The sequence below is a fragment of the Brachyhypopomus gauderio genome, chromosome 8, assembly GCF_052324685.1.
Source record: "Brachyhypopomus gauderio isolate BG-103 chromosome 8, BGAUD_0.2, whole genome shotgun sequence".
Classification (NCBI taxonomy): Eukaryota; Metazoa; Chordata; class Actinopteri; order Gymnotiformes; family Hypopomidae; genus Brachyhypopomus; species Brachyhypopomus gauderio.
Genome location: NC_135218.1, coordinates 3,520,886 through 3,538,372, shown reverse-complemented (window position 1 = coordinate 3,538,372; position 17,487 = coordinate 3,520,886). Strand labels below are relative to the sequence as shown.

General features: G+C 38.7%; 1 protein-coding gene across 9 annotated transcripts in view; it reads right to left on the bottom strand.

Annotated features, from left to right (window-relative positions):
- Positions 1-1,378: 1,378 nt before the first annotated feature.
- The window catches only part of matn4 (matrilin 4), a 26,864-nt gene continuing 10,755 nt past the window's right edge, over positions 1,379-17,487 (bottom strand). Inside the window, exons 7-23 of one of the 9 annotated variants that reach the window (XM_077013832.1) lie at positions 16,910-17,032; positions 14,198-14,320; positions 13,977-14,099; positions 13,746-13,868; positions 13,510-13,632; positions 13,277-13,399; positions 13,044-13,166; positions 12,813-12,935; positions 12,576-12,698; positions 8,821-8,943; positions 7,995-8,117; positions 6,777-6,899; positions 4,588-4,710; positions 3,943-4,356; positions 3,448-3,600; positions 2,965-3,069; positions 1,379-2,106 (exon numbers count right to left, since the gene is read on the bottom strand). In XM_077013832.1, the coding sequence (XP_076869947.1) occupies positions 2,048-2,106; positions 2,965-3,069; positions 3,448-3,600; positions 3,943-4,356; positions 4,588-4,710; positions 6,777-6,899; positions 7,995-8,117; positions 8,821-8,943; positions 12,576-12,698; positions 12,813-12,935; positions 13,044-13,166; positions 13,277-13,399; positions 13,510-13,632; positions 13,746-13,868; positions 13,977-14,099; positions 14,198-14,320; positions 16,910-17,032 (2,330 nt within the window). In that variant the 3' untranslated portion in view covers positions 1,379-2,047. The remainder of the gene's footprint in view (positions 2,107-2,964; positions 3,070-3,447; positions 3,601-3,942; positions 4,357-4,587; positions 4,711-6,776; positions 6,900-7,994; positions 8,118-8,820; positions 8,944-12,575; positions 12,699-12,812; positions 12,936-13,043; positions 13,167-13,276; positions 13,400-13,509; positions 13,633-13,745; positions 13,869-13,976; positions 14,100-14,197; positions 14,321-16,909; positions 17,033-17,487) is intronic. The other 8 variants (XM_077013836.1, XM_077013835.1, XM_077013833.1 and 5 more) reach the window with 8 other exon arrangements.

Sequence of the window (17,487 nt, the reverse complement as noted above, 5' to 3'; positions counted from 1 at the left end):
AATTTGTGTCCATTTTACGTTCGCCACCAGTGCACAAAGCAAGGTCCATAAAGACATTGATGGCAGAGTCTGGTGTGGATTAACTTAACTGGCCTAAACAGAGTCCTGACCTAAACCCAATAGAACACCTTTGGGATGAATTAGAGCGGAAACTGGGAGCCAGGCCTTTTCGTCTAACATCAATATGTGTCCTCACAAATGGAAGAATCCCCGTAATCACACTCCTAAACCTTGTGTACAGCCTTCCCAGAAGAGTTGAAGCTGTTCTAGCTGCAACGGATGGACCAACGTCATATTGAACCCTATGGATTAGGAATGGGATGTCACTTAAGCTCATATGTGAGTCAAGGAAGGTGAGCGACTTTTGGCAAAATAGTGTATGTAAATCTGGGTATTAATTTTCATTAATCAATCAGGCATGGTCAGCCTAACCCTTGAGGCTATATGCTAATTACACACACCTTTACATTTTTATCAAGGCTACCACTTCAAATTTGATTTGTTCATCCATGTTCACAGTATCTGAAGACCCTTTAATTCTTTCTTTAATGCTGTTCATGTTCTTCAGTGGGATCATTTAAAAAATACTCCTTGTTGTTATGTGTTTGTTTTTTCCAAAGCTGAGAATGGAAACCTGAGGTGGATAATAAAGGCTAGTGGGACCTTCTGACATTTGTCGGTCTCCACTGGGTCCAGACTAAGACCTCAGCAGGACAGGTAGAAGAAGTTGAGCATCAAGCCCCTGAGCTCTCATTAGGAATGGCATAAAAAAGGTCAACACCAGAACAGGGACACTTGTTTTTCAAAAACACATAATGCATCCCAGGGACTAATTAGGATTATGCACATAGGTAGAGAAGTTCAAGATGAGAAAAAGAGTGTCTTCAAAATATTTAAAGACAATTAGGATCTGATTATATCTTATTTTGCCATGTTAATTGGGTCATCTTGGGACATCACCTTTTGAGTGCATGTAAAGATTATTGCATTGCCACTGTGACTAAGGATCTTATGTTGAGCAAATACAACTTTAGTAAAGTTAATAATTAGTAATCAGGAAAGTGTTTGTGTTCACAATAACCATCATAACCTTTATAAATTTCCTTTCCTCTTTTAGTACAAACTAGTTTTACCACACCTAAATGTCACAAACTTCATGGCACTTTCATGGCACAAACTTCATGGTGAACTAAATTATGCTTGACTCATAAGAGGCCAAAATGACCATTTTTCCTTTATGCTTGTGTTGTTTACTTTTCCCCCCAAATGTATTTGTGTTGTGCTACCAGGCTGTAGGCCGAAGGAGCGAACCTCTGCATTCATTAACCCTTGTTCTGAGAGGAACGTAAAGCCTTTGGCACCAGTAAGAAAGTCACTCTGAAAAGAAATTATTTTATTTCTTCTGGTGAAAGAATATAGTCCTCAAACATTACAAAAATGATTATTAGAAAATAATATATAAAATCACAAGTATCAAATACAGAGGTAATAAAAACATAACAAACCTTAACATTTTTGTAGCTGACTGAAAGCAACATAAGTCAAGGTTACTCAAAGTAGGTATTCTCAACCAAGAAATGCTTAATGGGAATTTTCCAAAGAAAATCCTATTTAGCCTAGAACTAAACTGGCTGTCAAACCAGTAGTTGGTCATGACTGTTTTATCTCTTTCTTTAACTCCAATCTCCAATCCATATGCAGTCCACTATAAGCCATGGCAATGCTTTCAGGGCACTCAAGTGATGGCAAAAACTGCTTTAGCCTCTTAGTTTATCAAAATGTAAATGACTGAGCTTCTCAGTGACATTGGATATTAAATATTTCCTGGTGCATGTGATAACTGTTATTAAACTTGCAGTGACTTCAATGCCCACACAAAAACAAAAGTAGAGGTATATAATTTATAGCTGTTTTTTTATGATGATATTAACCAGAAAATTGGTTTTGGTAGAAGTCTTCTCAGGGCATGTCAGGGCCATCACTTGTAGATCTCTCAAAGTGAGATCAGCCCCTAAAGCCCAGAATGCTTGCAGATGATGAAATTGTCTCATTTCTTTGTGAGCAAGTTTTTCTCCAGATTCTCCAAACGTGTTGTCATTGCTGACAGTGATAGATGGTTAAGGAATCAGCATGGCATTGTGTGAAAATATTTCAAAACTTTCTGTATAGTGTTATTACACATAGGAGATAACTGCTGCAAGACATACTGAAATATAACAGTGCTTGTCACAGCAGTTATTTAATCAGTGTTCCTCACATATCCTTGCCAAGGGCTCTTTTCCATGAAAGGCTTTTTAAAATGCATTTTGATATTCCTTGAAATACTGTTAGCCCCCTGTTATCCTATGAAATTGAATTATAAATAATATTTATTTATTTTTTACATTTTTTACATTTAGCATACTCACTGTTTAAATACAAGGTGTCAAAATGTATGATTTTTGTGGGTTTTTTTTCTCATTAAGAAAATTAACAAAAATAAGATAATCAATGCTTAAACCTATCCACTATTATTGAGACAGCCATATGTATGTGGCCTCAGAGTCTGGACAAGGGCTCTTTTCAGGACAGATGAATGGCAGAATGAGAGATTAGATAACAAAGAGGCTTTGAAGCTAAAGTCTGCTTCCTGTGAGGGACTGACCAGAGAGGCCAGTTAGAGATCAGACAAACATACTATGCTTTACTTGCTCTTCACAGAGGAGTCTCTGTTTCAGGCCCTTTGGGCAAAATGAGTCAGGATGATGTGAAATGCTGTGTCAAAAGCAGAAGTGATGGTTTGGTGCCCTGTGCCCTGCCTGACAATAAAATGCATGTTATTTAAATTAGCATATACATAGCATTTTCAATAGATTTATATAGCATTTTTATATAGCATTTAGATTTTAGATGATTAGATTGGCACTCTGTGTGTTTATTTTTATCCCTGTAAGAAGAGAGATACAACAAAACTGTAAAGGATATATTTCTGGTTGAGCTGCTTCAGAGTGGTCATTGTAGCTTGCTGGAATTCTACAAGGGTTTCACAGGCACAAGGGTCCTTAACCTCGATTTCACCCTGACTCTCCTCTGAAAATATCCAGAGCAAGAAAAACTGAAAGAATTAATATAATGAATAAAATAGATATATTGTGATGTCTGGAAAGATATCTACATGTAATAAATACACACACACACACACACACACACACACACACACACACACACACACACACACACATATATATCCATTTGTAGCCAATGTATCCATTTGAACCATACATTTTCTTATTAAGCCATATCGTCAGTGTCCCCTAGATGGCACCAGAGGACAACTATGCAAATGTGAACGCACACGTTGGGTCGTTCATTTCCACATTTCCATTCAAAATGCCTTGATGTTACAGTGCTCATCCGTGTAGCTTTATAACAATAAGACTTATTCTATAAGACCAAACCTGGGAATACCTGGGCAGACATTGAGTTTGAGGTTCTCTGCAATCTGGCTGATGGCTGTGAAGTCGGCACTGTAAAAAAAATGCTTCTCCACAGGTTCAGAGGCAATCTCCCTCAGTTCATCCTCCACTGCTTTGCCAACACCAACAGCATACATGGTGATGCCTGTAAAAGAGCAACTGTGAACTCTAAGACCTACATCCTGCTATAGCTAAACCAAAAGGAAAGTTATGTGCAAATTTCTGTTATTTGGAAAAATAACAGAAGTTTTTAAACTAACAATTACTTTAATGAATAGAGGTCTTTAACCCCTGTGTACTGGAGGTTACAAACAGAAGGTTACAGTAGGTTCATATGTCATTTCTCCAACATACCACAAGTCAGCATTATTATGTGAAATGATTTTACATTGATTTTACATGATAACATGATATTGCTTTTTTCTTTAAAACATATTGACAGCACCCAACCCACACCCTGGCAAATCCCACACCTTTCAACTCTGACCTGCATCCTTTGCTTTTTTGGCCCATTCTGTAATGTCATCCTGAGAACGTCCATCGGTAAACACCAGCCCAACACGGGGGACGTTCTTTGAGGTGGGGCGAGCACCCTCTGCCTCAGAGAAGCTGTTCTCAGCCATGTGCTTGAGGGCCAGCCCTGTCATGGTCCCCTTCTCCATGTACTGCACCTTCATCACGGCTGCCTTGATCTCATCCTTGGTCTGGTAGATGCTGAGTGGGAACTCCGTTCTCACCCGGCTGGAGTACTGAACGAGTCCCACACGTGTCCCGTGAGCAGAGACGTCGAGATGCTCCACGACCTGGTTGACGAACTGCTTGACGAGCTCAAAGTTATGGGGCCGTACACTTTTAGAGCCATCGATCAGGAGGACCAGGTCAATGTTGGATGACCTGCAGCCTCAAAGTCATACAAATAGGTTACATTTACATTTACATTTATTTACTTAACAGACACATAACCCATGTAAACATACAGCAGGTTGCATGTAATGAGAAAATGTAGAACTTAGAACCTATTTTGTAATATTATTCAAGGGATAGCAATACAGCTTGGAAGAAACTCTTAAGTACCTAACCAGGGAAATTTTTAGCTGGTATAAAGGTTCAACAAGAAGTGTGTAGTACATACTTCCACAACTCTTCCCATCCTCCTGTAGAAGATGACCCTCAGGGCAGATACAGTGGTACGACCCTGGAGCACTCACACACTGGTACTCACAACCATGCTCTATTATGTTGCACAAGTTGTCAGCTAAACAGGACATAAACAGATATTTGTTTGAAGAAAAACTCATTCCAAAGCAAATAAATAAATAAAACAAAACAGTAAGTATTTTTGGCACAACAGCACATGAACAGCATAAGTATAGGTTACCATTTAAGGGTTCTCATTAGGCAAAAGGCATTGGGCCTAACTCAGTGGTTCCCAAACTTTTTCTGCCGTGCCCCCCTTTAGTAGATGAGAATATTTTTGCGCCCCCCCCCCCCCCCCCCCCCCCCCCCCCCCCATATTGACTAGGGATGTGTTGAAAACTTACAAAAACAATAGGTTCACAACTTTGGTCAAACATGAAAAAAATTACCTGCAAGAAACATTTTAAATGGTTCAAGAATTCTAAATGTAATTTAAAATAAATAAGGAGATGAAATAAGAGAAACAGCAATACATATGCGGCTACTTTGCAAGCGCAGACATCACGCAGAGCACAAAGCATGTAACGGCCAGAAATATGTGTACTGTCTCTTTAAGGGAGCGAGTTGAGCGTGCGTATGGAATATTGTTTTTTTAGCTTTCCGCCGTAGACCGAGTCAGACCACTGCTCTTTAATTTATTTCTGTAAGTAACGCATTAAATGAGCTTTGGACAACTCACCAGTTCATGTATGAACAGTGAAGTATTGCTGGAGCCCAGGTTTATTTTGGTCAACCAGCAAATAAACGGACTAAGTGGAATACCACCAGCGCGAGTATTAGGGTTGAACTAACTCCGAAAAGCAAGCAATACAAGCATATAATTAGAGTGAATAGATCTGTTTTTATGGATCGGTCACATTGTCCCCGATACCCGATCTAGAATTTTTTCAGATATTAATATCGGAATCGGTGCATCCCTTGACACATGTGCACGTTTTACTTTCAAGCTCCGCGCCCCCCCTGCAATAGCTCCGCGCCCCAACTAGGGGGCGCGCCCCCCACTTTGGGAACCACTGGCCTAACTGATCATAGGTTTCAATCTGTGGTTTCTATTATGTGGTTTTTATGTTGTATTGTGGTGGTTTCTATTATGTAGTTTTTATGTTGTACTATGTATTCTAGAAGTATTCTATTAGTTGTTTGACTTCAGATAAGTTTTTCTGATAGCACGTTATACAATGCTGCTTTAACAGAAGCACCTTCCTTATAGTTATACCAAGTAGCCATTTTGTTAGGTACATGTATCTTTTAGGTGTGTTTTAGAAGTGTACATTGACAGACCATAGCGCATCTTTTGGCATCCATGATTCATCAGCCATCTTCTACATAGTAATAATCTGGGCCCGGTTTCCCAAACAGGAGTGTTAAGACGATCTTAAATGACAGCAAGTGGCTGGTGTCATACTTGCTCTGTCATGTAATGATGAGGTTCGCATTATGATGCTTTTGGGAAACCCAACCCAGTTAATTGCCATCTGGAATATTTTTCTACACTGTGAACGTTGATGCATGTACATATGCAGGATTTATTCTAAAGAAGTCAGTTACCTATATTGTGTATAAAACTATAATATCAATTCTACATTAAGTCATCTGTCTTCTATTGGAACTACCTCTCTCAGGAAAAAAGAGAAACTCTAAAAGAGTCACATCACTGTCCTAGTGCCTTTGGAAAATCGATAAAAGTAAATATTTATTCTGGATCTCCTCTACCATCTGGGAAGACTGGGAAGGCTACTAGACGTTGGACATTTTTACTTTTATGTCTGTGTTGATTCAAACATGCTTATTGTTCCTGGAAAAGGGGCTGTAACCTGTCAGAGCACTTAGGTTGTTAAACAATATGTAAAACAGGTTGTACATTGGTCACAGCAAAAACATTTTGGATCAATTTATTTTAGCTGTACATGCCTGAAAAAATATCAAACATAAATCCATACATTAAGAAATGTATAAAGAGCTGTTTCAAGCATTCATAATATGAATCATATCCCATAATTATTGTTAATTAGAATAACTAGAGGTAGAATAAATATAATTCTTCCTCATGAAGGTAGGCACACAATTGAAACACATATAATAAGATTCTAGTCATGAATTGTTGTTCTTTAATTTCACACATACCCTGGCAAGTCTTTCCATCCTCCTGGAGTGTGTATCCATCATTGCAATGGCAGTAAAATCCACTGAGTACACTGACACATTCATGATCACAACTGTGATTCCCAAATGAACAATAGTCAATCACTGGATGGATAAAGAAAGAGCAGAATTTATAAATAAGCATCAATTATCAATTACAACCACAACATTTCAGTGAAGTACATAAAGTTCACTGTTTCACTGATTACAAATTTTATTAGTATGAATTGCATATATTATATTAATCAGTATATTATATATATTAATCAGTATTAATTTTACTGAACAACAAGTCTTAATTATTTGTTTTTAATTAATTTTTGTTCATTCTTGAGACATCACAAAAGTTATTTTTGAGTTTTGAGACACTAATAATTATGGTCTCAAAATATTTCACCTTTTGTGCTCCTGTGCATATTCAACAAATTAAACCAGGCTAAAGATTTATTAAGCATACAGTATGTGTCCCCTCAAGTGCTAACAGCAACAATTTAACAAAAGCTATAAGTGGCTTTAGTGGCTTCCTACCAATGCCACAAAGTACAGCACAATTAATTACCGCTCTGGGGCCAATATAATTGGAGTACATAAATATGCAAAAGAACAGCTTTGAACAGCTAGAATCTTGAGATACCCCATCACCAAAGGCAAACAAAGCAGAATCTGAACTACATGACTCACATGCAGAAGCATCACATCACAGGATGACCATCACAGGATGACCATCACAGCATGACCATCACAGGATGACCATCACAGGACGACCATCACAGGATGACCATCACAGGATGACCATCACAGCATGACCATCACAGGATGACCATCACAGGATGACCATCACAGGATGACCATCACAGCATGACCATCACAGCATGACCATCACAGCATGACCATCACAGGACGACCATCACAGGACGACCATCACAGGATGACCATCACTGCATGACCATCACAGCATGACCATCACAGGATGACCATCACAGGATGACCATCACAGGATGACCATTACAGGATGACCATCACAGCATGACCATCACAGCATGACCATCACAGGATGACTGCATGTTAAAGCATGTATGTTCACATGCAGGTTTCATGCAAAGGATGTGTTTTAGTAAAGCACTGCAAAAATACAATGTACCAAAAACATCCAATGACAAGGAACAATGTGTGTAGTTTAATCAGTAACTTAAAACTAACTTGTGCAAGTCTTCTTATCTTCATTGAGTGTGTATCCACCATTACAGCGGCAGTAAAAGCCATTGAGAACACTAACACACTTGTGTTCACAGCTATCATTCCCAAATGAACAGAAGTCAATCACTGGAAAAGTTAGAGAACATAAGTATATGTATTAGAACTTTTGCCTATACTCTCACCAGTCACATTTTAAAACACTTCTTACAGGTTTGTAGTTGTTTTGTCTTGTACAGTTTGTGGTAAATATCTAAGGGCTTTATCAATGTCTACTTTCTGATTACAGATTGCTGTGCCTGATAGATTAATAAGTTTGCTAATGAGAGCATATTTATACACAGGTCATCCTGGACTATTGGTTCTCATACATAGGGCCATGGCTTGTCCCTGATTAGAGATTAAACTTTAATATTAAAAAATGCTTTGCTGTATGGAGTACAGTGAACTACTGCACTTACATGTACTCACAATGTTTATTTATAAATTATACATTTCTTATTGATTTACCTCAGGACACATCTATTGAGTTGACTTGGTAAAGGAGCTATGGAAGTTTAATTTTGTTTAATTCTTTGCATAGAATGTAAGAGATTCACTGTTCCAGAAAAATACAGCTCTAAACTAGTAAGTTTGGAGTTTATAAGAAAATGTGTGTGTAATCAGTTTGAAACAAATCAAGTAACTGCAGTCAGATGCAACTGAGCAGTACAGTAGTAATTAAAGTAGGTCTGAAGCACATAATTTTTATATTTGAGCACGTGGGTAGAGTTTGTATGTAGTGTGTGTGTTTGTGTGGGTGTTTGCGCTGATCTTAGTAGCCCCCACTAACTTGTGCAGGTCCTCTCATCTTCATTGAGTGTGTATCCCTCTTTACAGCGACAGTTAAAGCCTTTGAGGACACTCACACATTCGTGCTCACAGCTATCATTCCCAAATGAGCAGTAGTCGATCACTGAAATTAGTGGAGAACAATGAGAAATTCGATACCTTCAGAAGAACCCAGATAAGGAAACAATGCAGATATTAAGATACAAGCATTAAACATGGTTGGTAAAGAAAAAATAAGATGCATAACTATATGTTGACAGAACATTCTACAAAACCTCTTAAAATGAAAAGTTTGATGCATTTATATTTGTATTCAAATCAGCATGCTGTTTAGAATAAACTGATTATCAGACAGTTTCTCGTAATGAACAGAAGAGATTACATCAATTATGTACAATTATGTATGAGGAAAATAAGTATTTGAACACCATGCGACTGCAAGTTTTCCCACTTAGAAATCATGGAGGGTGTCACGCTACAGCCACGGACCCCTCCCTTTGGGGCGTGTGTCTACGTAATCCGTGTCCGTGTATGTACATGTGGGGGTGTGGTTGTGTGTGTGTGTGTGTGAGTTCACTTGTGTCATTAGACTCTCGTGTGTTTCACGCAGTGCTTGTTAGTTAATGTGTATAAAGCGTGTGTAACGTCCTGTGCTAGTCTTTGTTAGAGTCTGACACCTGTATGTGTTTATGTTTAATGTGCGCTATCTGCGCTTACACTCAATAAACGTAACGTCAGTGTTTTTGTTCTGAAAGCCGCCTCGTTTTTCGTCTCGCACTGCGCGTTACAGAGGGGTCTGAAATGATCATTTTAGGTGCATGTCCACTGTCAGAGACATAATCTAAAAAAAAAAAACATCCGGAAATCACAATGTATGATTTTTTTATAATTTGATTTTTTATAGAATAAAATAAAATACTCTTTTAAAGCTGCAGGGTGTTAAAATACTTATTTTCCTCACTGTAGATTAGGGGGCAGGATTATTTTAGCTGTTATATCAGATCATAAGATGTCCAGTAGAATGAGATGGTAACATTTAGTACATTTAATCATATTTCTTTCGTAAATATTTGGATTAAGGTGACTTGAAAGTGACTTCGCTTTGCAATTATTACTATCAGAAACAAAATGCAATGTCATCAGGTGGGAGAAAGTACGTTTCACAAGAAATTGTTTCTGTATTTATTGTCTCTGAATCTCTGATTGTAAGCAGAATAACCTAAGCAGCTATGTGTAAGCAACTAACCTCTCTATACAGAACTGGGTCACATGTGAAAGCTTTCTCATGTGTACATCTTCCATGGAGTTTCAACTCAGATGACATCTGGGCTTAAACTACTACACCATTTTTTTCTTCTTTGGTTTGTTCAGTCTTCTTGTTGAAGATTTGTTTGCATGTTGAAGATGAGTTCTTATAGTTTGGTTATATATGTCTTATTGTAAGATCTGTCATTTTTTTGATGTGAGTCAAATATCAAAAAACAGGGTTCCATAAAATGAATGTGCTGGATGCTGGCTTGATTGGAAAAGCAACCGAATTATAACTTTGTACAAATTGAGTTTTGTTAGCTAAATTAGCTTGCTTAGTAGCACGTCATTAGTTTACTTTCTAACCCCACTTTCTAACACCACCTAGGAAACAATATATTGTTGTGAATGCCCGCTCGTCTCCTCGGCATTGTATAAAGCACTCTATAAATTCATCAACAGCAACACAGTTTACTGAAACTACTTTAGCCCTCTCACCGTCAGATCTAGAGGAGTTAGACAGTTTAACCAACTATCAAATATAAAAAGGCCAGATTAAAAAAGCTTGTCCCGTGGTATACCGACCAAAGGCCGCAAGACAGAAAATACCAGATCCAATGCTAAATCTTGCAAACTACCCCATTACTCCTGGCTCATTCGCCAAAAATCTCACCATCATGCTCGACTCTGACCTATCATTTGATAAATACATAGATAATACTACTAGGATCGCTTTTCTACACCTCACCCAACTATGGAATAACCTTCTTTAAGTCTAGGTTGAAAACTTACATATTTAGTTAAGCATTTGGTAATTAGATAAAAGTGCAGATCCAGGGGTTCATGGGTGAAGGGTTTTATGGTAAACTGGGGCGCTGGTGCTGTCATCCTGTCACTGCACATGATAACTCAAGTTTGCTGAGAGTGTAGTGGATGGATGCCAATGTCTCAGGATGCTCCCATGTCTGTGTTACCTTCTGGTTCTGCCCTTTTTGTTAGGTTGTTATAATTTAATGCCGGAGTTGCTGCCACATGTTTAAATATTCTCTGTCCCTTATATAATACCATACAGAGCTAATTGACCCTCTTGCCTCTTTCCAAATTTTCCTCTCCTACCTCAGACATACTGTGACGATGAGAGATGAGCCTTTCCTTCTATCCACCCTGGGCCACCCACCTTCTGCCTAACCAGCTATGGATGAAGGATCAGCCCACTGCCCTGGCCCCTCTCACCACTGCCCTCTCAATTCTCCCCTGCTATGGCTGTATCTTCATGGCCCTGGACTACTCTTACTGACCATGAAGAAGTCTAGGACTCTTAAGAATACAAATTACATAGAGTACACATGCATATAGATACACACAATGATGAGAATTACTTATCATTCCCATCACATCTTTGTTCACGCATCTGTCTAATTATTGTTGTCATGGTGACTGTCGTTGGCCAGAGTCTTCTCAAGGTTTCCTACTCATGCTCTTAGGGAGATTTTCCTTGCCACTGTCGCCCTTGGCTTGCTCACTGGGGGCTTGGACTCAGACACTTGTTTTGTGACTGCTGTTGTAAAAATCGCCCCACTGTACTGACCCAATTAGGCGTTGGAATACAAAGCAGAACTCTCTGGTTACTCTCTGGTTGGTTGCTTCTCCAGCAAACAACCAATCGTATGTTGTATACAATCTCATGTAGGCGAGTAGCAATCAGGCAAACAATGCTGGTTCTCATCTCTGAGAGTAAATATGCACTATTTACTGTAATTCGTACTATATTATTATTTATTTTAATATATACTCTGGACGCTTTTATCCAGAGTGACTTACAAAGTGCTTTGTATCTGATCATAGAATTCATCCTAGGTAATAGTACGGATAGGCCAGAACATTCCTTTTATTAGAACATTTCTTTCCAATTATAAGATTCCGTTATTGTTAGAATTAATATTTGTAATATATTTATATATATTTTTTTATTTTTTCATGTAAAAATTCATATTCTGCAGAAAATCCCCAGAAAAGCGAAGATGCGAGAATTATTTTTCCCATTAATATGTTATAAAAACCCGTGAAAGAGTGAAGCCACAAAAGCTGAAGCGCGGAGTGGCAAGGGATCACTGTATAAATAAATTTTTATTTGATTTGATAAAGTGCACACCTTATACTATACAATGCTTAATGCTGAAGATATACCTATTCTATTTGAGCACTTGGCCCTGAAGAACTCACTGCGCATATGTAAAAACTCTTCCCAATATTTATTTAACATAACAAGAATTTGCTGATTTCTATTAAAAGGAATAATCGCGTAGCATATTTTTGGTGTTTATGTCTTGATGAGTCACCTTAAACCATTGATACTTCTAAAGTTAGGATTAAAAATCTATAACTCCAAGAATCTGCAAGGTCCAAATTTTTTTACTTTCTCAAACTGCTGGACAACTTTTTCATTTGGGGATTTTGATGAGATTAGCATGTGTCGAGTGCATATGTTTATGGGTGGCCCTCACTGACTTTTGCAGGTTTTCCCATCCTTGTTGAGTGAGTAACCTTCGTAACAGTGGCAGTAAAAGCCATTGAGGACACTCACACACTCGTGCATACAGCTATCATTCCCAAATGAGCAGTAGTCAATCACTAAAACGGGTATAAAACAATATGAGATTTCAAGCTTTAGCAAGAGACAAAAAAAAGAGAAACAATTGTGTGACAGGAAGAAACAAAATCAGGGCCTTGATTGCCCTCACTAACTTGTGCAGGTGCTTTCATCTTCATTGAGTGTGTATCCCTCATTACAGCGACAGTAAAACCCATTGAGGACACTCACACACTCATGCTCACAACTATCATTCCCAAATGAGCAGTAGTCTATCACTGGAAGATGCAGAGAGCAGTGAGAATTTGTGTTATTTGCTAAGTGTGCAAGCAAAGCAGTAATGTGAAAGTAGTAAATGATTTGTTGGCTTGGTTGCCCCCACTAACTTGTACAGGTCCTTTCGTCTTCATTGAGTGTGTATCCGTCATTACAGCGGCAGTAAAACCCATTGAGGACACTCATACATTCATGCTCACAGCTGTCATTTCCAAATGAGCAGTAGTCAATCACTGAAACAGATGGAGTACAAAAAGGAATGACATGGTTTAGTAAGAGGAAGAAGAGTACCAATTGTGTGATAGGAGTAAACAAAATCAGGGCCTTGATTGCCCTCACTAACTTGTACAGGTCCTTTCGTCTTCATTGAGTGTGTATCCGTCATTACAGCGGCAGTAAAACCCATTGAGGACACTCATGCATTCATGCTCACAGCTGTCATTTCCAAATGAGCAGTAGTCAATCACTGAAACAGATGGAGTACAAAAAGGAATGACATGGTTTAGTAAGAGGAACAAGAGTACCAATTGTGTGATAGGAGTAAACAAAATCAGGGCCTTGATTGCCCTCACTAACTTGTACAGGTCCTTTCGTCTTCATTGAGTGTGTATCCGTCATTACAGCGACAGTTAAACCCATTGAGGACACTCACACACTCATGCTCACAGCTATCATTCCCAAATGAGCAGTAGTCTATCACTAAAATGGATATAGAACAAGTGATTTCAAGTTTTAGCAAGAGGAAAAAGAGTAAGAGAAACAATTGTGTGACAGGAGGAAACAAAATCGGTGGCTTGATTGCCCTCACTAACTTGTACAGGTCCTTTCGTCTTCATTGAGTGTGTATCCCTCATTACAGTGGCAGTAAAACCCATTGAGGACACTCACACACTCGTGCTCACAACTATCATTCCCAAATGAGCAGTAGTCTATCACTGGAAGATGCAGAGAGCAGTGAGAATTTGTGTCATTTGCTAAATGTGCAAGCAAAGCAGTAATGTGAAAGTAGTAAATGATTTGTTGGCTTGGTTGCCCCCACTAACTTGTACAAGTCCTTTCGTCTTCATTGAGTGTGTATCCCTCATTACAGCGGCAGTAAAACCCATTGAGGACACTCACACATTCATGCTCACAGCTGTCATTTCCAAATGAGCAGTAGTCAATCACTGAAACAGATGGAGTACAAAAATAAATGACATGGTTTAGAAAGAGGAAGAAGAGTATAGTATTAAACAAAACCAGGGCCTTCATTGCCCTCACTGACTTGTGCAGGTTCTCTCGTCTTCATTGAGTGTGTATCCCTCATTACAGCGACAGTTAAACCCATTGAGGACACTCACACATTCATGCTCACAGCTATCATTCCCAAATGAGCAGTAGTCGATCACTGAAACAGGCACAGAACACCAAGACATTATTGGCAAATGAGGAAGCAGTTAAAATCAAAATTAGGTGCTGCTTATATTTTAAAATATTGTTCATTTATCTGTCTAAAGCTCAAATATGTTCCAATGTGAACACAGAACACAATGAATCTTTAATGGATTTGGTACTGGGTGACAATAGTCAGCAGACAGAAATTAGTTTTTTGTCACAAACACAAGTATCTTTATGAGCTTGAAAGGAAAATGTTATGTCCAGTTATGATCCATTTGCACAACTTAATCTGAGGTGCGTTTCCCAAAACAATCGTAACTTTAAGAATACTTAGAAATATTCTTAAATTTACGAGTGTCTCCCAAAACTCTTCGTAACTTAGTCGTACTTATAGTCGTTCTTAACTTAAGAATATTCTGACCCATTCGTAACTCACTAAGTACTTCTTAACTCGAAGCTCACGTTCAGTTCTACCTCAAAAAGGACAGAGGCCACTAATTTCACTCGCACTGGTTTTAAGCACGACATTACAACATTTGCATTTATGTGTATAATTAACCTAATATTTTCTTTTGATGTAATTACATCGCATACACCACATTGAGTGTCAACAAAAATCAAATGTACTACTTTTAATTATTTAGCATTAGCTGATATGTTCCCAATATTTAATTACATCTCTCCGTTCATCATCATGCAGTTAGTGTTTCAGACTTTCACAATTCATGCATTTGTGATTCTCTGGGCAGGGCGAAGGACGAAGCACAGAAATCTTGCTTTTCTCTAACGTCACGTTTATTACATACATAAATATAGCACAGATAGCGCACGTAAAACAGCAACACATGTATGACTCAGACAAAGACGAGCACGGGACACTGCGTGAGCGCACATTAAATAGACTAACCACATCATTCCCAAGTGTTGACGAGACTAGCCACAGGTGAGACTGATGAACACACTCAGACACAACCACACCCACGGAGATCCACCGACGCAGACGACTAGACATAGACAACGTAAACACGCCCAAAAGGGAGGGGTCAGGGGCTGTAACGTGACAGTATTCTTTGCAAAGAAATGGCTACAAGTTGGCCTATTAAGCTTGTTTTAACTTAACCAAAAAATTTCATTGATTAATCAGTAGCACATATAAGTAACTTGGATTAAAGCTAGCAATTGTGTTTGTGTGATGAACATGGCAGCTCTTCAAAGACTATTGGCGTTGAATAGAAAACATAATTTAAGAAGACAACGTAATCCCCGAAGCCATGTAGTTCGCCTGAATGCAGAATTTTGCCCTTACAATGCAGTTACTGACAGCCCTCCAATTTTATGCCACAGGTGGGTTTCTGCAGACTGTTGGTGATGCCCACAGACTAAGCAAAATTGACGTATCTAAATGTGTGCATGCTATTACTAAAACACTGCTTTGCCATGCAGCAATATATATAAAATGTCCAAGGACTAGGGATGCATTACATGAAACCAAAATTGATTTTCATGCGATTGTAAACATTGCTGAAGTTGTTGGTGCAGTGGATGGCACTCTGATCCCCATACACACTCCCAGCCTCTTGAGCCCAATCTACATCTGCCGTAAAGGATTCTCTGCTTTGAATATACAAGTATTAAGCAACCACCAACACCTCTTTACGGACATTGTGGCCAAATGGCCTGGGAGTACTCATGACTCCTTCATCTGGGCCAATTCTGGAGTGTGTCAGATGGCTAGGGACAGTGCATTTGATGGTGGACATGTACTAGCTGACAGTGGATCACTCTGAAGCTATATACTCCTATATCAAATCCCCTGGTGTCCCTTCAGTAGCTGTGGGGCCCAGTATCCCCAGTGCCTTCTCCTCCTCAACAGTAAGGGAACTTGTGGACATTTGACCTCCACCAGTCTTAACCCTTTTCTTTTCTGAGTTCTCTCCTCTTATTTTTGGCTTGATTACAGAAGTCCTGCCACATGTCATGCCTGATCTCTTAATTCCACTACATGCACTGATGTTCTTGGCAATATCATCCCATTTTTGTTTTGTTTTTTTTTCTGAATTTGAGGAACTTCCTCGAGTTTTTGAAAACAGTATACTTTTGTTTTTGGCTCAGATCACTTGACAGAATGTTTCATTTTCTCTGTTTGTTTGCCATGGTTTTGAAAAAATGTGTGAAAGGTTAATGTGTGCCCTATTTATAGCCTTGAGATATGCTTACGATCTGTCAGAATTGCAAAGGTTATCATTTTAGTTCTACTAATTTTTTTTCTTAAACTTGAAATTTCAACATTTATTAGTTGTTAGTTTTATTTATTGTCATTTTGCCAATGATACATTTGCATCATAATGAAAAAATTTATGTAAATCAGTGGCTCGGTTTTCGACTAGCGGTGATTTTCCAGTGCAGATGCAGAGGCGGGGTCAACAAAGAACTACTTAGAACTCGGCTTTTGGGAAACACTCGTAAATTTGGCGTTCAGTTACGTCGTTCTTAATGTTATTCGTAAGTTTCTAAACTCGTTCGTTATCGGGAAACGCACCCCTGGTCTGTGTGTATGTATGTGCATGAATGATCATGCATGTAAGTGAGTGTCACTGACTTGTACAAGTTGTTTCATCCTCGTTGAGTGAGTATCCTTCATTGCATTCGCAATAAAAGCTTTGGAGTACACTCACACACTCATGCTCACAGCTATCATTCCCAAATGAACAGTAGTCAATCACTGCAACAGGTAGAGAATGTGAGGAAGAGGTTAAGCATGGATTGGCATTGGCAGCTAAATAAAATCATATCAGTATGCCTGTAACAACATGTAATTCAGACAAAGTAACTAAGTATAAGGGGTAGACAAATAGAAACATAGGGCCTTTAAGTACATAGAGCTGCACGAATATTCAAACTGTTTTGACTAGACATTTGACTAGACATACAGTAAATCTCAGAATTTCAGAAATATAATTGTGAGTGGATTTAGCATGGGTTCACCCTGCCATGGCTTTCCTCCATGCCCCCTATCAGTTTGAGGCACTCTTCATTAGCTCATCTTTGGGGATTGTGGCTTCAATGTTCTCATGGATGTTTCATGTCTCATCCTTCACAGAGTATTTCACAATTTTACCATTTATAGGACCCTACTGGCCACTGGTATTCAGCCTTTAAACTGTTAGATTTTGGTGT